The 24,216-nt window shown below is 37.8% G+C and overlaps 4 protein-coding genes across 4 annotated transcripts; all 4 read right to left on the bottom strand.

Moving 5' to 3' along the window:
• Window positions 1–1,440: 1,440 nt before the first annotated feature.
• On the bottom strand, window positions 1,441–1,857 carry LOC123760510 (adult-specific rigid cuticular protein 15.7-like). Its single transcript, XM_045746199.2, has 2 exons — window positions 1,783–1,857; window positions 1,441–1,668 (listed from the first exon to the last, which is right to left on the bottom strand). The coding sequence occupies exons 1-2, from the start codon at window positions 1,840–1,842 to the stop codon at window positions 1,441–1,443; spliced, it is 288 nt and encodes a 95-aa protein (XP_045602155.2). The 5' UTR covers window positions 1,843–1,857.
• Window positions 1,858–5,375: 3,518 nt separating this feature from the next.
• On the bottom strand, window positions 5,376–6,669 carry LOC123760511 (adult-specific rigid cuticular protein 15.7-like). Its single transcript, XM_045746201.1, has 3 exons — window positions 6,655–6,669; window positions 5,720–5,788; window positions 5,376–5,603 (listed from the first exon to the last, which is right to left on the bottom strand). The coding sequence occupies exons 1-3, from the start codon at window positions 6,664–6,666 to the stop codon at window positions 5,376–5,378; spliced, it is 309 nt and encodes a 102-aa protein (XP_045602157.1). The 5' UTR covers window positions 6,667–6,669.
• Window positions 6,670–9,628: 2,959 nt separating this feature from the next.
• On the bottom strand, window positions 9,629–19,023 carry LOC123760513 (uncharacterized). Its single transcript, XM_069337936.1, has 10 exons — window positions 18,988–19,023; window positions 18,781–18,852; window positions 18,595–18,663; window positions 18,282–18,452; window positions 14,481–14,552; window positions 14,296–14,364; window positions 13,983–14,153; window positions 10,185–10,256; window positions 9,999–10,067; window positions 9,629–9,856 (listed from the first exon to the last, which is right to left on the bottom strand). Exons 1-10 carry the CDS (start codon window positions 19,021–19,023, stop codon window positions 9,629–9,631), a joined length of 1,029 nt encoding a protein of 342 aa, XP_069194037.1.
• A 3,502-nt stretch (window positions 19,024–22,525) lies between these two features.
• On the bottom strand, window positions 22,526–23,851 carry LOC123760512 (adult-specific rigid cuticular protein 15.7-like). Its single transcript, XM_045746202.2, has 3 exons — window positions 23,837–23,851; window positions 22,896–22,964; window positions 22,526–22,753 (listed from the first exon to the last, which is right to left on the bottom strand). The coding sequence occupies exons 1-3, from the start codon at window positions 23,846–23,848 to the stop codon at window positions 22,526–22,528; spliced, it is 309 nt and encodes a 102-aa protein (XP_045602158.2). The 5' UTR covers window positions 23,849–23,851.
• Window positions 23,852–24,216: the final 365 nt, after the last annotated feature.

Below are 24,216 nucleotides of genomic sequence, written 5' to 3'. Positions count from 1 at the left end.
TTTCTCAAATATAAATTAATATTATAATATATTAGCATATTGTGCATATATATATAGGCATAGGTTACGTTAGGTTAGGTGTTTAGGTTCTGTTGGCGATTATTTGTATTTGTAGTATGTGGGTGAAACATTTACAGCTTTATGGTTCGAACAAAATTCATCAGTGAAGCACTTGTTCCAGAACTGTTCGAACGAAATAAGTTGTGAATCGTGTGTAAACCGTTTTTCATTAATAAACAGGCGGTTTAGCGGGAGCATGGAATCACTTTTGGGTCTTTGTTTGGAGGATGGGCTAAGTGTTTTGATGAAGATGATTGACTATTTGTTTAATAACTATGTAACAAGCTTTTCTTGATTATTGCTTCACTCACTTCATATGCTCCAAATGCACCTCATAAAATGTTTCACTCAAATTCTTGCAATACTAATAATCTAAAATTCTTCACATTGAGACTCAACGTAAGTTAAGAACTTTATGAGGGTTCAGGCTCTTTGCCTTTAGCGATGGTTGGATTTTACTGAAAACAGTAGATACTGCGAAACTTTTGTAAGTCTTCCCCTGACACAATGACCATTTTCTGAATTCATTAAAGAAAATCGGCTCCAAAGACTACGATTTCTTAGGAAACCACAGGGGTCAGTCACATTTAAGCTCTCGATGCCTAAAACGTTTGGGCTCTGAGGAGATCCTGAACACCCGAAAATGTCGGACATGGTAAAGATATAATTTTTAAGACAATGTGTAGTGAAGAAATGTCTCATGAATTTCATGTTTTGAAAGTACTCAGGGGAGCCGAGGGTTTGGGATGCTGGGGGAGAGAGGGACTTGGTGGTGAAGTCAAGATGCCACATTAGTGAAAACGATATGAAGTGGAAAGTGCTTCCTGTTCATCGCTCGAACAACAACGGCCACTTCAGTTAAATAATAATAATCGACAACTGTACTGAAATAATTATTTTACATATTTCACTTACCAGTTTCTCTTTTTATAAGTAAAAGTTGAGAAAAGTTCTGGAAATGAGTGGAATGCATTGTGCCAAATTAAATGGATTTTGTTCATCAACTTGACTACCGTCGAGATTCCTTGTTTGTTTACCCCTGTCATAGGAACTTCCTGGTTCACCGACCACGTCTGACGCCTCTCACGCTGCATTAGGATATCAGAGGATGTAAACAGGGATTGCAAATATATGTTTTCTTATTATTTATTGATTCTTCATTAACATTCTTTCAATCTGTTGAGAAATCATTGTTTTCTTCTGTAATATTCAACACTACACAATTTAAAAAAAAAATCATACAAGATCCAACGAATATGCCATTGAAAAATATATTAACAGTAGTTGCCAACTAATAAAACTCATAAACACATTTGTTTAACAAGCGAAACAAAGGAGATACAAGATAGAGGTTATAAATTATTGAGTTGTTGGGAGAAGTTAGTAGCCATAAGAGGGAGCATAGCTGGGATGTTTGGCGGTGCCCTGGAAGCTCACGGTAGCATGATATCCGCTACCGTCGGCCCAGTAATCAACCCTCTGGACGCGACCGTCAGGTAAGTTGACCCAGTAGGAGCCCTTGGCGTTGCCATTGTTGCCGCTCTCTTGCTGGCCGAAGTTGGTGGCTCCGGAGTTGATCCCGTAGTTGAAATCGTAGGGCAAAGGCGCCTGTGGACACATCAAAGTGACATCTTTATTGTTATCTTCACACAGTATTTTATTATATATATATTTATGGAATTATGTTAAAGTTACACAATCGTGAAACACGTGATGACGTACATAGGATGCTTGCTGGTATCCACCTGGGAGAGCCACACCTGCGGCCACCAGCATGCACATCAACACCACCTGTGGGAACACAAGACGTTAACTGTTATGTATTGTTGCATTGTATTGCTGAATTTATTTAATTATATTTTTAGACTGCCATGGAACAATTATGACACTTTGACATCATGCCGCTTTCTTATAAGCAATAGACATTTCTCGATTGTTGTCATTCGTTTTTTAATTTTCAACTAAAGAGAGAATACTAAGTTCCCAAAGACCTCGAAATGTATCTAATCAATGTCAGTGAAACAGGTGAGAGTAATGCCTGGTGTTTTCCTCAATGACCGCTATATCTATAATTGCACGTTAACATAATTTTATCCTGAATTCATTTTGTATAATACGTACAGAAGTGAACATGTTTGGTAGTGTGGTGATGGGGTGGTGAACAGACACTGACTCCTCCCTGGTCTCAAGCCTGGCTTTATACCTTAAGCCAGACTCCGAGTCACCAAGATCACCTTCCCGCCGCCACACTCACCCAAGGTCGCCCATGACTTGGTGATTTTTCCTTTCCGTGAGAGTAGCCGAATAGTGTCAGCCATGATGTTATCGGTGAAATATATTGATTTCACAACATAAAATAAAGAAATAATTCTGAAAATTTTATTTATTTAAAAATATATGCTCATCTTCCTAACATATTGTATATAGTTTTCCAGTTCGGTTGATATTACTGCTATGTGAAATAATTATGTGAAAAAGTGTTTTGCTTGTCATTGATGAGAACAATTGTGTTTGTTAAAGCTTAGTAACCGTTGAGTTTTGGGTCTCTGTTGGATGTTATCATTATCTCCAGTTACCGAGTCGGTAAGATAGTGCTAAAAAATAATTGAAGGTGAAGGAAAGACCGAATATGTGTAATTTTTTAAATACCATGTTTGCAGATTTAACCTTCATCTTTGTATACAATATTCAGATCACTGTATGCAGCACCTTGAGAAAAGATTTAGGTTACATCCGAAATGTTTGTTTTTAATACACTGACATATATATTTGGTCTTTATTTCACCTTCGATCAAGTACTACGGCATGTGGTAAGTTTTCCACAAATTTGCCGTATGTAGTAAACACAATGAACATTAGGGTACAGCTTCTGAGACCATTATGTGCCTCTGTAATCATTTCATCTAAATGAACAGGATGGAAATACTCGACTTAATAAATAAACTAAATTGAAAATTTGATTTTAAACTGATCATCAATAACTAACACTCAAAACAGCAATACCTTTACTCCATAAAATTTTTGAGACTTTTTCGTAATGTATATTAAAGTGAAGAGAGAGTGTTCTTAATGGAACGATAATACATTGAAATAGTATCTTCAATTATCTGTTTCATACATTTAGTTTTGGCATAAATACAATTAGGTTAGTTTATCAAAATACTGATTGTCTTATCTCGTAATGCAGCATAAAAAAATTCAAATATATCGTCATATAATATGATGTCATAACTCGCTCATTAAATAGGTTAAATCGTCTTCAGTTTAGACCCCGGAGCTCACTAGACGAGTGATGTTCTTACTCATTATGAGTCCAATGAACGATTACTAACAATAGGTGACACCATAACAACTTTAAGCCGCCTCTCGTCTTCGCCAAGATAATGTTCACAAACTATTCCCTATTAAAAACCTTAATAAATTAACTAACATAGGAGCTTCTAAAAACGGTTTGTGGTAACTAATAACATAACAGGAGGCACTGTTGTATTATTAGATTGTCTACCATAGATCGGTCAGTACATCGATAAACATCCATTTGACTCCGCTAGTAGCACGCTGAACATGAAGGCGATAGATGATTTCATTCCAGACATTATAGGAACAATGTATTTCGTGACGGTTTATCCTCTTGTGATTACTTTATGAGCTGCTGAACGCGGTATTTGCAGTTTCCGGCTTCTTTGGTGGTAATGGATTGTTTTGAACTTCGATTAACTGCATCCTGAATTTCTGCTGTTCTGTCGCGAGACACTATGCCCACCAGTTCCCTTTTTATGTAGCACACTGCCAGTTTCTTGAATTTGTTTCAGCCTGAGTGACTACTTTGTTCGTGGATTTTTTCTTATTTCTTTTGGAGAGAATCGTGAATTTGTTTTCCCACCGCCAAGGCATCCATCCACACCTGGCCTTCTTCTTCTCTGTTGTTATTGTGTCCATAGTGGAGGGAGAGAGAATGGGAGGGAGGGGAAAATGGGGGAATGACAGGGAAGGGATGGAGATTGGAAGGGATGGAGATTGGAAGGGAAAAACGGGAGAGGGAGAATGGGAGGAGGGGAGGACTGGGAGGGAGAGAAACTTACAAACAGAGCTAGATAGATAAACATAAACCCCGGGCCTCTACGCCTGGGAAGAGAGACGACCCGGGGACCGGCTAGTGCCCCATCAAGTGTTTATATGAATGATGAATGACTATTGGTTCAATAACTATGTAACAAACTTTTCTTGAATATTGCTTCACTGAATTTGCTCCAAGTGTACCTCATAAAATGTTTCTCTCACTCTCTTGAAATACAAATAATATAAAATTCTTCACATTGAGACTCGAAGTAGGTTAAGAACTTTATGAGGGCTCAGGCTGTTTGCCTTTAGCGATGGTTGGATTTTACTGAAGACAGTAGCTGCTGCGAAACGTTTGTAAGTCTCCCCTGACACAATGATCATCTTCCGTATTCATGAAAGAAAATCGGCTCCAAAGACTACGATTTCTTAGGTAACCACAGTGGTCACATTTAAGCTCTCGGTGCCTAAAACGTTTGGGCTCTGAGGAGATCCTGTAAACGCGAAAATGTCGGCAACGGTAAAGATTAAATTTTTAAGACAGTGTGAAGTGAAGTAATATCTCATGAATTTTATGTTCATAAAGTACTCAGGGAGCCGAGAGTTGGTGGTGCAGGGGGATGGGGGGGGGGACTTGATGGTGAAGTGAAGAAGCCACATTGACGAAGATGGTGTAAAGTGGAAACGTGCTTCCTGTTCATCGCTCGAGCAACACCGACCATTTCGATTAAATAATAATAATAAACGAAAACTGTACTGAGATAATTATTTTACATATTTCACTTATCAGTTTCTTTTTTTTATAAGTATAAGGTGATAAAAGTTCTGGAAAGGAGAGGAATACATTGTGCCAAATTAAATGGATATTTTTCGTTACTTTGCCTATCGTTGAGATTCCTTGTTTGTTTACACGTGTTATAGGAACATCCTGGTTCACCGACCACCTCTGACGCCTCTCACGCTGCATTAGGATATCAGAGGCAGTAAAAAGGGGATTGCAAATATACTTTTTCTTATAATTTATTTTTTGTTCATTAACATTCTTTCAATTTGTTGAGAAATCATTGAGTTTTCTTCTGTAATATTTAACACATCAAATTAAAATATAAAATTATACAAGATGCAACACATATGACATTGAAAAATTATATTAACAGTAGTTCCTAACTAATAAAACTCATAAACACATCTGTTTAACAAGTGAAACAAGCTGATGCAAGATAGAGGTTATCAATTATTGTGTTGCTGGGCAGTCTTTAGTAGCCATAAGAGGGAGCATAGCTGGGATGTTTGGCGGTGCCCTGGAAGCTCACGGTAGCATGATATCCGCTACCGTCGGCCCAGTAATCAACCCTCTGGACGCGACCGTCTGGTAAGTTGACCCAGTAGGAGCCCTTGGCGTTGCCATTGTTGCCGCTCTCTTGCTGGCCGAAGTTGGTGGCTCCGGAGTTGATCCCGTAGTTGAAATCGTAGGGCAGAGGCGCCTGTGGACACATCATCAAAGTAACATCATTATTGCCTTCATCACTCAGTATTTTATTATTTTTAATTGTGATATGATAAAAAGTTAAAAAAAATCGTGAAACACATGATGACGTACATAGGATGCTTGCTGGTATCCACCTGGGAGAGCCACACCAGCGGCCACCAGCATGCACATCAACACCATCTGTGGGAACACAAGACATTAACTGCAGTTCATTATGTATTCCTGTGAAATTTCTTTAACTTTCTCGACTGTCAATAAATAATTATGACAACCGGGGACCTTGCCAATTTGATGGCTTTCTTGTAAGCAGCAGACATTTCTAGATTTCTGTCTTTAACCAGATTCCTACTCTTGAACTGAAGAGGCAAAAGAAATTCCACACAGTTATTAAAATCTAACTAATAAATTACATTCAAAGGCGTGAGAGTGCATTTTTATAGGTTTGTTAAGAGAAGAGAAATTTTGAGCTTACAAAATATTACCCAACAATATGGCAGAAACTAAGATTTTTCTCGACATTTTCTTGGACTACCGATTTACCTATATTTGCACATTAATTGCCTCCGTAAACACTATGGTCTATACCCCGCTATATCCTGCACGACCACAGATTTTAATCGTTGTAACATTTGTATTTATTACAGGTGTTTATCTGCATATGAGTGATCTCTCGAGTGACTGAATATAAATGAGAAATATGTTGTTTTATGTGGTACATGTAAAAATAACAGAGGTAGTCTGATGTAAAATAAATGAATTTGGCAAATTAAATGTTAAAAATGTTAATGCTAGTCCGTTACGATGAATGACAGACGTATTTGATATTAAATTACTTCATTATATTGGCCGAAAAGCTGAAATAAACAGATTTTCAATATTGCACTTTATTCTTAGTATTTTATTCAGCTCTCTACATTATTTGTTCTGCAGTCGTAATGGAAGCAATTTTAGTGTACTTGATGATATAATATTTAATATTAAACATTTGCAATATATTTTTGAGTTAACTAAAATGTAATTCTCCATTAACAGTGAATAATACATACAGAAGTGAACATGTTTGGTAGTGTAGTGATGGGGTGATGAGCAGACACTGACTCTTCCCTGGTCTCCAGCCTGGATTTATACCTCCAGCCGGACCCCGAGTCACCAGCCTCACCATGCCGCCGCTACACTCACCCAAGGTCGCCAATGACTTGGTGATCTTTCGTTTTCTTGCGATTAACCAGATAGTGTCATTCGTTTAGTTATCGGTGACATATATTGGGCGCAACATATAATAAAGAAATATTTCTGAAAATGTTATTTATTTAAAGTATATGCTCGTCTTCTAAACATATTGTATATAGTTTTCCAGTTCAGTTGATATTACTGCTATATGAAATAATTATGTGAATAAAGTTTTTGATTGTCATTGACGAGGACAATTGTGTTTGGTAAAGCTTAGTAACCATTGAGTCCTTGGTCTTTGTAGGATGTTATCATTATCTCCAGCTACCGAGTCTAAAATTTAAGTGCTAAAAATTATTTGAAGGTGAAGAAAAACCTAATGTATGTGTGTGTGTGTGTTTTAAACCACCACGTTTTCGGATGTAATCTTCATCTTTCTCAAGGTATTGTGGTACATGTAAATGCCACAATACCACAATAAATGTATCAAGGTGCTGTACCATGTACATAGTACATGTGTTACAGCACCTTGAGAAAGAATTTAGATTACACCTAAAAATTTAGTTTTTAATATACTTTCATATATATTTTCGGTCTTTCCTTCACCTTCGATCAAGCACTTCGGCTTTGTGGTAAGTTTGAACAGATTCTTGAGCCACCTGGGCTCTACCAAATCTACATATGAAATTGTGTATGGAGTCCGCATCCACCACAGATCTGCTTAATGCATTCCATTTGTTAACCTCTCTGACACTGAAAACAAAATACTTTCTAATGTCTCTGTGGCTCATTTGGGTACTAAGTTTCCACCTGTTTTCCCTTGTTCGTGTTCCACCCGTGCTAAAGAGTTTGTCTTTGTGCACCCTGTCAACTCCTCTGAAAATTTTGATGGTGGTTATCATGTCTCCCTTTACTCCTCTTTTTTTCTAGGGACGTGAGGTTCAGCGCCGTTAGCTTTTCCTCGTAGTTCATGCCTCTCAGTTCGGGGACTAGTAATATCTTCAATGATCTGTTACATACCTTAAATTCTGGCATAAATATAATTAGGTTAGTTCATCAAAATACTGATTGTCTTATCTGTTTAATAGAGCATAAAAAACTTTTCAAACATATCGCCATATAATATGATTCTGTAATAACTCACTCATTAAATGTTATATCTTCTACAGTTTAGACCCCGGAGCTCACTATACGAGTGATATTCTTACTCATGATGAGTCCAATGAACGATTACTAACTATAGGTGACACCATAACAACTTTAAGCTGCCTCTAGTCTTCGTCAAAATGTTCTTCACAAATTAGTCCCCATTATAAGCCTTAATAAATTAACTAACATAGGAGTTTCTAAAAACTGTTTGTGGTAACTAATAACATGGTTATAGTGATATCAAAAGGCACTTGTACTATTAATTAGTCTACAATTGATAGTTCAGTGCATAAGTAAACATCTACGTGACTCCGCTAGTAGCACACTGAACATCACGGCGATAGATGATTTCGTTGCAGACATTAAGAACAATGTCTTTCGTGACATTTCAGCCTCTTGTGAACACTTCATGTGCTGCTGAACGCGGAATTTGTAGTTTCCGGCTTCCTAGATGGATGGATTGTTCAGAACTTCGACTGAGCGCATCCTGAATTTCTGCTGCTCCGTCGTGAGACACATTACGCCTACCATCTCCTTTTTTATGTAGCACACTGCCAGTTTCTTGAATTAGTTGTAGCTAACTCCTGAGTGACTATTTTGTTTGTGGTTTTTCTCTTAGGTCTTTGGGAGAGAATTGGCGATTTAGTTTCCCACAGCAAAGGCCTCCATTTACACGTGACTTTCTCCTTCACTGTTGTTATTGTGTCCATAGTGGAGAAAGAGATAATGTAAGGGAGAGAAAATGGGGGAATGAAATGGAAAGATTGCGAATGGTGGGGGAAAAATGGGAGGGAGGGAAAAAGGGAAAAACTTACAGAGCCAGACAGATAAACATGAACCCCTTGTACCGCCTGGTAGTCCATCTTTTAATAGAAGCTTATGTCTGCCTGTCCATGGTAAGAAGCCAGACGCTTGGGGCTAGCCTCACGCACCTCTTCACGATGATCGGTGATTTCGGGAAGAGTCTTAGAAGGTGGTCAGCATCGGCTCCTTTGCCCCCCTCTCCTTTGATGGGGAACCGGTTTCTGAACCAGGTTCACGAAGTTGGTGTATGAGAAATGTGTTTTTAAAAGTCGAAGTGTTGAAGAAAAAGTGTTTTTAAAATTGACGAAGATGGTGTGAAATGGAAAGTGCTTCCTGTTCATCACTCGAGCAACAACGGCCACTTCAGTTAAATAATAATAAACGACAACTGTACTGGAATAATTATTTGATATATTTCACTTATCATTTTCTCTTTTTATCAGTAAATGTTGATAAAAGTTCTGGAAAGGAGAGGAATACTTTGTACGAAATTAAATGGATTTTTGTCAACACTTTGACTACCGTCGAGATTGCTTGTTTGTTTACCCCTGTCATAGGAACTTCCTGGTTCACCGACCACGTCTGACGCCTCTCACGCTGCATTAGGATATCAGAGGATGTAAACAGGGATTGCAAATATATGTTTTCTTATTATTTATTGATTCTTCATTAACATTTCTTTAGTCTGTTGAGAAATCATTGAGTTTTCTTCTCTTCTGTAATATTTAACACATCACAATAAAATATAAAATTATACAAGATGCAATGAATATGACATTGAAAAATTATATTAACAGTAGTTGCCAACTAATAAAACTCATAAACACATCTGTTTAACAAGTGAAACAAAGCAGATGCAAGATAGAGGTTATCAATTCTCGTGTTGCTGGGCAGTCGTTAATAGCCATAAGAAGGAGCATAGCTGGGATGTTTAGCGGTGCCCTGGAAGCTCACGGTAGCATGATATCCGCTACCGTCGGCCCAGTAATCAACCCTCTGGACGCGACCGTCAGGTAAGTTGATCCAGTAGGAGCCCTTGGCGTTGCCATTGTTGCCGCTCTCTTGCTGGCCGAAGTTGGTGGCTCCAGAGTTGATCCCATAATTGAAATCGTAGGGCAAAGGCGCCTGTGGACACATCATCAAAGTAACATCATTGTTGTTATTTTTCATGCAGTATTTTATTATGTATAATTTATATAATTAACATTTTCTTGTATAGTAGTTTGTGAATTATATTTACACAATCGTTAATCATGTGATAACATACGTAGGATTGTTGCTGGTATCCACCTGGGAGAGCCACACCAGCGGCCACCAGCATGCACATTAACACCACCTGTGGGAACAAAAGACATTAACTGGTGTTGGTTGTGTATTGTTTGATTGTATTCCTGTGTAATTTCTTTAATTATGTCGACTGCCAGTGAACAGTTATGACAAACGGGGACCTTGCCAATTTGATGGCTTTCTTGTAATCAACAGACATTTCTAGATTGCTGTCTTTCACCAGATTCTTTCTCTTGACCTGAAAAGGCAAAACAAATGCCACACAATCATTACAATGTAACTAATATATTATATTAAAAGACGTGAGGGTTCCCTTTGGAAGGTTGGTTAGGTTGATTAAAAGTTGAGAATTTTCGTACTTACAGAATATCACCCAACCATATGTCAGGAACTGAGATTTTTTGGCATATTCCTATATTTGCACATTAATAGCCTCCGTACACATTATGGTCTATAACTCGCTATATCCTGCACGACATATTATTTTAACCGTTATAACATGTATTTATTACGGGTGTTGTTTTGCAGTTAAGTGATCTGTCGAGTGACTTAATATAAATGAGAAAGATATTGTTGAATGTGTACATGTTAATATAACTGAGGTAGCCTGGTGTAAAATACATGAATTTGGCAAATTAAATATTATAGTATAGTACTTGTTCATTGCGATGAATGACAGACATATGATATCAAATCATTTCATTTTCCTACCCGAAAAGCTGTAATAAACAGATTTTGAATATTGTATTTTATTCTTAATGTTTTATACAGCTCTCTGCATTCGTAATGCATTTGTTCTAGAGTCGTAATGGAAGCGCTTTTAGTGCACTTGATGATATAATATTTATTATTAAACATTTGCAATATGTTTTTGAGTTAAGTAAAATTTAATTCTGCATTAACAGTGAATAATACCTACAGAAGTGAACATGTTTGGTAGTGTAGTGATGGGGTGATGAGCAGACACTGACTCTTTCCTGGTCTCCAGCCTGGCTTTATACCTCCAGCCGGACCCCGAGTCACCAGCCTCACCATCCCCCCGCCACTACACTCACCCAAGGTCGCCCATGACTTGGTGATCTTTCGTTTTCCTGCGATTAACCAGATAGTGTCATTCGTGTAGTTATCGGTGACATATATTGGGCGCAACATTTAATAAAGAAATATTTCTGAAAATGTTATTTATTTAAAGTATATGCTAGTCTTCTAAACATATTGTACATAGTTTTCCAGTTCAGTTGATATTACTGCTATATGAAATAATTATGTGAATAAAGTTTTTGATTGTCATTGACGAGGACAATTGTGTTTGGTAAAGCTTAGTAACCGTTGAGTCCTTGGTCTTTGTAGGATGTTATCATTATCTCCAGCTACCGAGTCTAAAATTTTAGTGCAAAAACTATTTGAAGGCGCAGAAAAACCTAATGTATGTGTGTGTGTTTTAAACCACCACGTTTTCGGATGTAATCTTCATCTTTCTCAAGGTATTGTGGTACATGTAAATGTGCCACAATACCACAATAAATGTGTCAAGGTGCTGTACCATGTACATGGTACATGTGGTACAGCACCTTGAGAAAGGATTTAGATTACACCTAAAAATTAAGTTTTTAATACACTTTCATATATATTTTTGGTCTTTCCTTCACCTTCGATCAAGCACTTCGGCTTTGTGGTAAGTTTGAACAGATTCTTGAGCCACCTGGGCTCTACCAAATCTACAAATGAAATTGTATATAGAGTCTGCATCCACCACAAATCTGCTTAATTCATTCCATTTGTTAACCTCTCTGACACTGAAAAAAATTCTTTCTAATGCCTCTGTGGCTCATTTGAGTACTAAGTTTCCACCTGTTTTTCCTTGTTCGTGTTCCACCCGTGCTAAAGAGTTTGTCTTTGTCCACCCTGTCAACTCCTCTGAAAATTTTGATGGTGGTTATCATGTCTCCCTTTTCTTCTCTGTTTTCTAGGGAGGTGAGGTTCAGCTCCCTTAGCCTTTCCTCGTAGTTCATGCCTCTCAGTTTGGGAACTAGTAATATCTTCAATGATCTGTTACATACATTAAATTCTGGCATAAATACAATTAGGTTCGTTCATCAAAATACTGATTGTCTTATCTCTTTAATAGAGCATAAAAATCTTTTCAAACACATCGCCATATAATATGATTCTGTAATAACTCACTCATTAAATATGTTATATCTACTACAGTTTAGACCCCGGAGCTCACTAGACGAGTGATATTCTTACTCATGATGAGTCCTATGAACGATTACTAACTATAGGTAACACGATACCAACTTTAAGCCGCCTGTAGTCTTCGTCAAAATGTTCTTCACAAATTAGTCCCCATTATAAGCCTTAATAAATTAACTAACATAGGAGCTTCTTAAAACAGTTTGTGGTAACTAATAACATGGTTATAGTGATATCAAAAGGCACTGTTGTATTATTAATTAGTCTACAATTGATAGTTCAGTGCATCAGTAAATATCTACGTGACTCGCTAGTAGTACACTGAACATCACGGCGATAGATGAAATCGTTGCAGACATTAGGAACAATGTCTTTCGCGACGTTTCAGCCTCTTGTGAACACTTCATGTGCTGCTGAACGCGGAATTTGCAGTTTCTGGCTTCCTAGATGGATGGATTGTTCAGAACTTCGACTGAGCGCATCCTGAATTTCTGCTGCTCTGTCGTGAGACACATTACGCCTACCAGCTCTTTTTTTATGTAGCACACTGCCAGTTTCTTGAATTAGTTTTAGCTAACTCCTGAGTGATTATTTTGTTTGTGGTTTTTCTCTTAGGTCTTTGGGAGAGAATTGGCGATTTAGTTTCCCACAGCAAAGGCATCCATCTACACGTGGCTTTCTCCTTCACTGTTGTTATTGTGTCCATAGTGGAGAAAGAGATAATGTAAGGGAGGGAAAATGGGGAAATGAATTTGAATGATTGCGAATGGTGGGGGAAAAATGGGAGGAATGGAGGAATGGGAGGGAGAGGGAGAAAAACTTACAAACAGAGCCAGATAGATAAACATAAATCCCGGGCACCGCCTGGTAGTCCATCTATTTGTAGAAGAGTATGTCTGCCTCTCCATGGTAAGAAGCCAGACGCTTGGGGCTAGCCTCACGCAACTTTTCACGATGATCGGTGATTTCAGGAAGAGTCTCAGAAGGTGGTCAGCATCGGCCCCTTTGCCCCCTTCCCTTTGATGGGGAACCAGTTTCTGCACCAGGTTCACGAAGTTGGTGTATGAGAAATGTGTTTTTTAAAGTCGAAGTGTTGAAGAAAAAGTGTTTTTAAAATTGACGAATATGGTGTGAAGTGGAAAGTGCTTCCTGTTCATCACTCGAGCAACAACGGCCACTTCAGTTAAATAATGATAAACGACAACTGTACTGCAATGATTATTTGACATATTTCACTTACCATTCTCTCATTTTATCAATAAATGTTGATAAAAGTTCTGGAAAGGAGAGGAATACATTGTGCCAATTTAAATGGATTTTTGTCAACACTGACTACCGTCCAGATTTGTTGTTTGTTTACCCCTGTCATAGGAACTTCCTGGTTCACCGACCACGTCTGACGCCTCTCACGCTGCATTAGGATATCAGAGGATGTAAACAGGAATTGAAAATATATGTTTTCTTATTATTTATTGATTCTTCATTAACATTTCTTTAGTCTGTTGAGAAATCATTGAGTTTTCTTCTCTTCTGTAATATTTAACACATCACAATAAAATATAAAATTATACAAGATGCAATGAATATGACATTGAAAAATTATATTAACAGTAGTTGCCAACTAATAAAACTCATAAACACATCTGTTTAACAAGTGAAACAAAGCAGATGCAAGATAGAGGTTATCAATTGTCGTGTTGCTGGGCAGTCATTAATAGCCATAAGAAGGAGCATAGCTGGGATGTTTGGCGGTGCCCTGGAAGCTCACGGTGGCATGATATCCGCTACCGTCGGCCCAGTAATCAACCCTCTGGACGCGACCGTCTGGTAAGTTGACCCAGTAGGAGCCCTTGGCGTTGCCATTGTTGCCGCTCTCTTGCTGGCCGAAGTTGGTGGCTCCAGAGTTGATCCCGTAGTTGAAATCGTAGGGCAAAGGCGCCTGTGGACACATCATCAAAGTAACATCATTGTTGTTATTTTTCATACAGTATTTTATCATGTATAATTTATGTAATTAACATTTTCTTGTATACTAGTTTGTGAATTATATTTACACAATCGTGAAACATTTGATGACATACATAGGATGGTTGCTGGTATCCACCTGGGAGAGCCACACCAGCGGCCACCAGCATGCACATTAACACCACCTGTGGGAACACAAGACATTAACTAGTGTTGGTTACATATTGTTTCATTGTATTCCTGTGTAGTTTCTTTACTATGTCGACTGTCAGTGAACAGTTATGACAAACGGGGACCTTGCCAATTTGATGGCTTTCTTGTAATCAACAGACATTTCTAGATTGCTGTCTTTCACCAGATTCTTTCTCTTGACCTGAAAAGGCAAAACAAATGCCACACAATCATTACAATGTAACTAATATATTATATTAAAAGACGTGAGGGTTCCCTTTGGAAGGTTGGTTAGGTTGATTAAAAGTTGAGAATTTTCGTACTTACAGAATATCACCCAACCATATGTCAGGAACTGAGATTGTTGGCATATTCCTATATTTGCACATTAATAGCCTCCGTACACATTATGGTCTATAACCCGCTATATCCAGCACGACCTCTGATTTTAACCGTTATAACATGTATTTATTACAGGTGTTGTTTTGCAGTTAAGTGATCTGTCGAGTGACTTAATATAAATGAGAAATATATTGTTGAATGTGGTACATGTTAATATAACTGAGGTAGCCTGGTGTAAAATACATGAATTTGGCAAATTAAATATTATAGTATAGTGCTTGTTCATTGTAATGAATGACAGACGTATATGATATCAAATCACTTCATTTTCCTACCCGAAAAGCTGTAATAAACAGATTTTGAATATTGCATTTTATTCTTAATGTTTTATACAGCTCTCTGAATTCGTAATGCATTTGTTATGGAGTCGTAATGGAAGCGCGATTAGTGTACTTGATGATATAATATTTAATATTAAACATTTGCAATATATTTTTGAGTTAACTAAAATTTAATTCTGCATTAACAGTGAATAATACATACAGAAGTGAACATGTTTGGTAGTGTAGTGATGGGGTGATGAGCAGACACTGACTCCTCCCTGGTCTCCAGCCTGGCTTTATACCTCCAGCCGGACCCCGAGTCACCAGCCTCACCATCCCCCCGCCACTACACTCACCCAAGGTCGCCCATGACTTGGTGATGTTTCGTTTTCCTGCGATTAACCAGATAGTGTCATTCGTGTAGTTATCGGTGACATATATTGGGCGCAATATATAATAAAGATATAATTCTGAAAATGTTATTTATTCAAAATATGTGCTCGTCTTCTAAACATATTGTATATAGTTTTCCAGTTCAGTTGATATTACTGCTATATGAAATAATTATGTGAATAAAGTTTTTGATTGTCTTTGACGAGGACAATTGTGTTTGGTAAAGCTTATTAACCGTTGAGTCCTTGGTCTTTGTAGGATGTTATCACTAGAGAAACTCTAGCTACCGAGTATATAATTTAAGTGCTAAAAATTATTTGAAGGTGAAGAAAAACCTAATGTATGTGTGTGTGTGTGTTTTAAACCACCACGTTTTCGGATGTAATCTTCATCTTTCTCAAGGTATTGTGGGACATGTAAATGTGCCATAATATATATGTCAAGGTGCTGTACCATGTACATGGTACATGTGGTACAGCACCTTGAGAAAGTATATAGATTACATCTAAAAATTTAGTTTTTAATACACTTTCATATATATTTTCGGTTTTTCCTTCACCTTCAATCAAGCACTTCGGCATTTTGGTAAGTTTGAACAGATTCTTGAGCCACCTGGGCTCTATCAAATCTACATATGAAATTGTGTATGGAGTCTGCATCCACCACAGATCTGCTTAATGCATTCCATTTGTTAACCTCTCTGACACTGAAAAATCTTTCTAATGTCTCTGTGCCTCATTTGGGTACTTAGTTTCCAAAGTTCTGTTTTTCCTTGTTCGTGTTCCACCAATGCTAAAGAGTTTGTCTTTGTCCACCCTGTCAACTCCTCTGAGAATTTTGATGGTGGTTACCATGTCTCCCTTTACTCCTCTGTTTTCCATGGAAATGAGGTTCTGCTCCCTTAGCCTTTCCTCGTAGCTCATACTTCTCAAATCGGGGACTAGTAATATCTTCAATGATCTGTTACATACATTAAATTCTGGCATAAATACAATTAGGTTAGTACATCAAAATACTGATTGTCTTGTCTCTTTAATAGAGCATAAAAAACTTTTCAAACATATCGCAATATAATATGATTCTGTAATAACTCACTCATTAAATATGTTATATCTACTACAGTTTAGATCCCGATGCTCACTAGACGAGTGATATTCTTACTCATGATGAGTCCAATGAACGATTACTAACTATAGGTGACACCATAATAACTTCAAGCCGCCTGTAGTCTTCGTCAAAATGTTCTTCATAAATTAGTTCCCATTATAAGCTTTAATAAATTAACTAACATAGGAGCTTCTTAAAACGGTTTGTGGTAACTAATAACATGGTTATAGTGATATCAAAAGGCACTGTTGTATTATTAATTAGTCTACAATTGATAGTTCAGTGCATCAGTAAACATCTACGCGACCCCGCTAGTCGCACACTGAACATCATGGCGATGGATGATTTCATTGCAGACATTAAGAACAATGTCTTTCGTGACGTTTCAGCATCTTGTGAACATTTTATGTGCTGCTGAACGCGGAAATTGCAGTTTCCGGCTTCCTAGATGGATGGATTGTTTAGAACTTCGACTGAGCGCATCCTGAATTTCTGCTGCTCTGTCGTGAGACACACTACGCCTACCAGCTCCTTTTTTTATGTAGCACACTGCCAGTTTCTTGAATTAGTTGTAGCTAACTCCTGAGTGACTATTATTTTGTTTGTGGATTTTTTCTTAGGTCGTTGGGAGAGAATTGGCGATTAAGTTTCCCACAGCAAAGGCATCCATCTTCACGTGGCTTTCTTCTTCACTGTTATTATTGTGTCCATAGTGGAGAACGAGATAATGTAAGGGAGGGAAAATGGGGGAATGAAATTGAATGGTTGCGAATGGTGGGGGGAAAATGGGAGGGAGGAATGGGAGGGAGAGGGAGAAAAACTTACAAACAGAGCCAGACAGATAAACAAACCCAGGGCACCGCCTGGTAGTCCATCTATTTACAGAAGAGTATGTCTGCCTGTCCATGGTAAGAAGCCAGACGCTTGGGGCTAGCCTCACGCAATTTTTCACGATGATCGGTGAATTCGGGAAAAGTCTCAAAAGGTGGTCTGCATCGGCCCCTTTGCCCCCTTTCCTTTGATTGGGAACCAGTTTCTGCACTAGGTTCACGAAGTTGGTGTATGAGAAATGTGTTTTTAAAGGTTGAAGTGTTGAAGAAAAAGTGTTTTTAAAATTGACGAATATGGTGAAGTGGAAAGTGCTTCCTGTTCATTACTCGAGCAACAACGGCCACTTAAGCTAAATAATAATAAACGACAACTGTACTGGAATAATTATTTAACATATTTTACTTACCATTTTCTCTTTTTATCAATAAATGTTGATAAAAGTTCTGGAAAGGAGAGGAATACATTGTGCCAAATTAAATGGATTTTTGTCAACACTTTGACTACCGTCGAGATTGCTTGTTTGTTTACCCCTGTCATAGGAACTTCCTGGTTCACCGACCACGTCTAACGCCTCTCACGCTGCATTAGGATATCAGAGGATGTAAACAGGGATTGCAAATATATGTTTTCTTATTATTTATTGATTCTCCATTAACATTCCTTTAGTCTGTTGAGAAATCATTGAGTTTTCTTCTCTTCTGTAATACTTAACACATCACAATAAAATATAAAATTATACAAGATGCAATGAATATGATATTGAAAAATTATATTAACAGTAGTTGCCAACTAATAAAACTCATAAACACATCTGTTTAACAAGTGAACTAAGCAGATGCAAGATAGAGGTTATCAATTGTTGTGTTACTGGTCAGTCGTTAATAGCCATAAGAAGGAGCATAGCTGGGATGTTTGGCGGTGCCCTGGAAGCTCACGGTAGCATGATATCCGCTACCGTCGGCCCAGTAATCAACCCTCTGGACGCGACCGTCAGGTAAGTTGACCCAGTAGGAGCCCTTGGCGTTGCCATTGTTGCCGCTCTCTTGCTGGCCGAAGTTGGTGGCTCCAGAGTTGATCCCGTAGTTGAAATCGTAGGGCAGAGGTGCCTGTGGACACATCATCAAAGTAACATCATTGTTGTTATTTTTCATACAGAATTTTATTATGTATAATTTATGTAATTAACATTCTCTTGTATAGTAGTTTGTGAATTATATTTACACAATTGTGAAACATGTGATGACATACGTAGGATTGTTGCTGGTATCCACCTGGGAGAGCCACACCAGCGGCCACCAGCATGCACATTAACACCACCTGTGGGAACACAAGACATTAACTGGTGTTGGTTGTGTATTGTTTCATTGTATTCCTGTGTAATTTCTTTAACTATGTCGACTGTCAGTGAACTGTTATGACAAACGGGGACCTTGCCAATTTGATGGCTTTCTTGTAATCAACAGACATTTCTAGATTGCTGTCTTTCACCAGATTCCTTCTCTTGACCTGAAAAGGCAAAACAAATGCCACACAATCATTACAATGTAACTAATATATTATATTAAAAGACGTGAGGGTTCCCTTTGGAAGGTTGGTTAGGTTGATTAAGAGTTGAGAATTTTTGTGCTTACAGAATATTACCCAACCATATGTCAGGAACTGAGATTTTTTTGGCATATTCCTATATTTGCACATTAATAGCCTCCGTACACATTATGGTCTATAACTCGCTATATCCTGCACGACCTCTGATTTTAACCGTTATAATATGTAATTATTACAGGTGTTGTTTTGCAGTTAAGTGATCTCTCGAGTGACTTAATATAAATGAGAAAGATATTGTTGAATGTGGTACATGTTAATATAACTGAGGTAGCCAGGTGTAAAATACATGAATTTAGCAAATTAAATATTATAGTATAGTGCTTGTTCATTGTGATGAATGACAGACGTATATGATATCACATCACTTCATTTTCCTACCCGAAAAGCTGTAATAAACAGATTTTGAATATTACATTTTATTCTTCATGTTTTATACAGCTGTCTACATTCGTAATGCATTTGTTCTAGAGTCGTAATGGAAGTGCTTTTAGTGTACTTGATGATATAATATTTAATATTAAACATTTGCAATATATTTTTGAGTTAACTAAAATTTAATTCTGCAATAACAGTGAATAATACATACAGAAGTGAACATGTTTGGTAGTGTGGTGATGGGGTTCTGAGCAGACACTGACTCATCCCTGGTCTCCAGCCTGGCTTTATACCTCCAGCCGACCCCGAGTCACCAGCCTCACCATCCCCCTGCCACTACACTCACCCAAGGTCGCCCATGACTTGGTGATCTTTCGTTTTCCTGCGATTAACCAGATAGTGTCATTCGTGTAGTTATCGGTGACATATATTGGGCGCAACATACAATAAAGATATAATTCTGAAAATGTTATTTATTTAAAATATATGCTCGTCTTCTAAACATATTGTATATAGTTTTCCAGTTCAGTTGATATTACTGCTATATGAAATAATTATGTGAATAAAGTTTTTGATTGTCATTGACGAGGACAATTGTGTTTGGTAAAGCTTATTAACCGTTGAGTCCTTGGTCTTTGTAGGATGTTATCATTATCTCCAGCTACGGAGTCTAAAATTTAAGTGCTAAAAACTATTTGAGGGTGATGAAAAACCTAATGTATGTGTGTTTTATACCACCACGTTTTCGGATGTAATCTTAATCTTTCTTTCTCAAAGTATTGTGGTACATGTAAATGTGCCACAATACCACAATCAATGTGTCAAGGTGCTGTACCATGTACATGGTACAGGTGGTACAGCACCTTGAGAAAGGATTTAGATTACATCTAAAAATTTAGTTTTTAATACACTTTCATATATATTTTCGGTCTTTCCTTCCCCTTCGATCAAGCACTTCGGCTTTGTGGTAAGTTTGAACAGATTCTTGAGCCACCTGGGCTCTACCAAATCTACAAATGAAATTGTATATAGAGTCTGCATCCACCACAAATCTGCTTAATTCATTCCATTTGTTAACCTCTCTGACACTGAAAAAAATTCTTTCTAATGCCTCTGTGGCTCATTTGAGTACTAAGTTTCCACCTGTTTTTCCTTGTTCGTGTTCCACCCGTGCTAAAGAGTTTGTCTTTGTCCACCCTGTCAACTCCTCTGAAAATTTTGATGGTGGTTATCATGTCTCCCTTTTCTCCTCTGTTTTCTAGGGAGGTGAGGTTCAGCTCCCTTAGCCTTTCCTCGTAGTTCATGCCTCTCAGTTCGGGAACTAGTAATATCTTCAATGATCTGTTACATACATTAAATTCTGGCATAAATACAATTAGGTTCGTTCATCAAAATGCTGATTGTCTTATCTCTTTAATAGAGCATAAAAATCTTTTCAAACACATCGCCATATAATATGATTCTGTAATAACTCACTCATTAAATATGTTATATCTACTACAGTTTAGACCCCGGAGCTCACTAGACGAGTGATATTCTTACTCATGATGAGTCCAATGAACGATTACTAACTATAGGTAACACGATACCAACTTTAAGCCGCCTGTAGTCTTCGTCAAAATGTTCTTCACAAATTAGTCCCCATTATAAGCCTTAATAAATTTACTAACATAGGAGCTTCTTAAAACAGTTTGTGGTAACTAATAACATAGTTATAGTGATATCAAAAGGCACTGTTGTATTATTAATTAGTCTACAATTGATAGTTCTGTGCATCAGTAAATATCTACGTGACTCGCTAGTAGTACACTGAACATCACGGCGATAGATGAAATCGTTGCAGACATTAGGAACAATGTCTTTCGCGACGTTTCAGCCTCATGTGAACACTTCATGTGCTGCTGAACGCGGAATTTGCAGTTTCTGGCTTCCTAGATGGATGGATTGTTCAGAACTTCGACTGAGCGCATCCTGAATTTCTGCTGCTCTGTCGTGAGACACATTACGCCTACCAGCTCCTTTTTTATGTAGCACACTGCCAGTTTCTTGAATTAGTTTTAGCTAACTCCTGAGTGATTATTTTGTTTGTGGTTTTTCTCTTAGGTCTTTGGGAGAGAATTGGCGATTTAGTTTCCCACAGCAAAGGCATCCATCTACACGTGGCTTTCTCCTTCACTGTTGTTATTGTGTCCATAGTGGAGAAAGAGATAATGTAAGGGAGGGAAAATGGGGAAATGAATTTGAATGATTGCGAATGGTGGGGGAAAAATGGGAGGAATGGAGGAATGGGAGGGAGAGGGAGAAAAACTTACAAACAGAGCCAGATAGATAAACATAAATCCCGGGCACCGCCTGGTAGTCCATCTATTTGTAGAAGAGTATGTCTGCCTCTCCATGGTAAGAAGCCAGACGCTTGGGGCTAGCCTCACGCAACTTTTCACGATGATCGGTGATTTCAGGAAGAGTCTCAGAAGGTGGTCAGCATCGGCCCCTTTGCCCCCTTCCCTTTGATGGGGAACCAGTTTCTGCACCAGGTTCACGAAGTTGGTGTATGAGAAATGTGTTTTTTAAAGTCGAAGTGTTGAAGAAAAAGTGTTTTTAAAATTGACGAATATGGTGTGAAGTGGAAAGTGCTTCCTGTTCATCACTCGAGCAACAACGGCCACTTCAGTTAAATAATAATAAACGACAACTGTACTGGAATGATTATTTGACATATTTCACTTACCATTCTCTCATTTTATCAATAAATGTTGATAAAAGTTCTGGAAAGGAGAGGAATACATTGTGCCAATTTAAATGGATTTTTGTCAACACTGACTACCGTCCAGATTTGTTGTTTGTTTACCCCTGTCATAGGAACTTCCTGGTTCACCGACCACGTCTGACGCCTCTCACGCTGCATTAGGATATCAGAGGATGTAAACAGGAATTGAAAATATATGTTTTCTTATTATTTATTGATTCTTCATTAACATTCCTTTAGTCTGTTGAGAAATCATTGAGTTTTCTTCTCTTCTGTAATATTTAACACATCACAATAAAATATAAAATTATACAAGATGCAATGAATATGACATTGAAAAATTATATTAACAGTAGTTGCCAACTAATAAAACTCATAAACACATCTGTTTAACAAGTGAAACAAAGCAGATGCAAGATAGAGGTTATCAATTGTCGTGTTGCTGGGCAGTCATTAATAGCCATAAGAAGGAGCATAGCTGGGATGTTTGGCGGTGCCCTGGAAGCTCACGGTAGCATGATATCCGCTACCGTCGGCCCAGTAATCAACCCTCTGGACGCGACCGTCAGGTAAGTTGACCCAGTAGGAGCCCTTGGCGTTGCCATTGTTGCCGCTCTCTTGCTGGCCGAAGTTGGTGGCTCCAGAGTTGATCCCGTAGTTGAAATCGTAGGGCAAAGGCGCCTGTGGACACATCATCAAAGTAACATCATTGTTGTTATTTTTCATACAGTATTTTATCATGTATAATTTATGTAATTAACATTTTCTTGTATACTAGTTTGTGAATTATATTTACACAATCGTGAAACATTTGATGACATACATTGGATGGTTGCTGGTATCCACCTGGGAGAGCCACACCAGCGGCCACCAGCATGCACATTAACACCACCTGTGGGAACACAAGACATTAACTAGTGTTGGTTACATATTGTTTCATTGTATTCCTGTGTAGTTTCTTTACTATGTCGACTGTCAGTGAACAGTTATGACAAACGGGGACCTTGCCAATTTGATGGCTTTCTTGTAATCAACAGACATTTCTAGATTGCTGTCTTTCACCAGATTCTTTCTCTTGACCTGAAAAGGCAAAACAAATGCCACACAATCATTACAATGTAACTAATATATTATATTAAAAGACGTGAGGGTTCCCTTTGGAAGGTTGGTTAGGTTGATTAAAAGTTGAGAATTTTCGTACTTACAGAATATCACCCAACCATATGTCAGGAACTGAGATTTTTTGGCATATTCCTATATTTGCACATTAATAGCCTCCGTACACATTATGGTCTATAACCCGCTATATCCAGCACGACCTCTGATTTTAACCGTTATAACATGTATTTATTACAGGTGTTGTTTTGCAGTTAAGTGATCTCTCGAGTGACTTAATATAAATGAGAAATATATTGTTGAATGTGGTACATGTTAATATAACTGAGGTAGCCTGGTGTAAAATACATGAATTTGGCAAATTAAATATTATAGTATAGTGCTTGTTCATTGTAATGAATGACAGACGTATATGATATCAAATCACTTCATTTTCCTACCCGAAAAGCTGTAATAAACAGATTTTGAATATTGCATTTTATTCTTAATGTTTTATACAGCTCTCTGAATTCGTAATGCATTTGTTATGGAGTCGTAATGGAAGCGCGATTAGTGTACTTGATGATATAATATTTAATATTAAACATTTGCAATATATTTTTGAGTTAACTAAAATTTAATTCTGCATTAACAGTGAATAATACATACAGAAGTGAACATGTTTGGTAGTGTAGTGATGGGGTGATGAGCAGACACTGACTCCTCCCTGGTCTCCAGCCTGGCTTTATACCTCCAGCCGGACCCCGAGTCACCAGCCTCACCATCCCCCCGCCACTACACTCACCCAAGGTCGCCCATGACTTGGTGATGTTTCGTTTTCCTGCGATTAACCAGATAGTGTCATTCGTGTAGTTATCGGTGACATATATTGGGCGCAATATATAATAAAGATATAATTCTGAAAATGTTATTTATTCAAAATATGTGCTCGTCTTCTAAACATATTGTATATAGTTTTCCAGTTCAGTTGATATTACTGCTATATGAAATAATTATGTGAATAAAGTTTTTGATTGTCTTTGACGAGG

This window comes from Procambarus clarkii, chromosome 39 (genome assembly GCF_040958095.1).
Source record: "Procambarus clarkii isolate CNS0578487 chromosome 39, FALCON_Pclarkii_2.0, whole genome shotgun sequence".
Lineage (NCBI taxonomy): Eukaryota > Metazoa > Arthropoda > Malacostraca > Decapoda > Cambaridae > Procambarus > Procambarus clarkii.
Note: the sequence above shows the minus strand (reverse complement) of the source record. Positions and strands in the feature narration are given on the sequence as shown.

Coding starts and splice junctions, on each gene's coding strand:
- LOC123760512 (XM_045746202.2), bottom strand. Junction 22,754..22,895: donor GATACCAGCAACCATCCAAT/GTATGTCATCAA, acceptor ATGTGTCCACAG/GCGCCTTTGCCCTACGATTT.
- LOC123760511 (XM_045746201.1), bottom strand. Junction 5,604..5,719: donor GATACCAGCAAGCATCCTAT/GTACGTCATCAT, acceptor ATGTGTCCACAG/GCGCCTCTGCCCTACGATTT.
- LOC123760510 (XM_045746199.2), bottom strand. CDS start 1,842: ATGTGCATGCTGGTGGCCGCAGGTGTGGCTCTCCCAGGTGGATACCAG. Junction 1,669..1,782: donor GATACCAGCAAGCATCCTAT/GTACGTCATCAC, acceptor ATGTGTCCACAG/GCGCCTTTGCCCTACGATTT.
- LOC123760513 (XM_069337936.1), bottom strand. CDS start 19,023: ATGCCAAAAAAATCTCAGTTCCTGACATATGGTTGG. Junction 18,853..18,987: donor AGTTCCTGACATATGGTTGG/GTAATATTCTGT, acceptor TTGCCTTTTCAG/GTCAAGAGAAGGAATCTGGT. Junction 9,857..9,998: donor GATACCAGCAACAATCCTAC/GTATGTTATCAC, acceptor ATGTGTCCACAG/GCGCCTTTGCCCTACGATTT.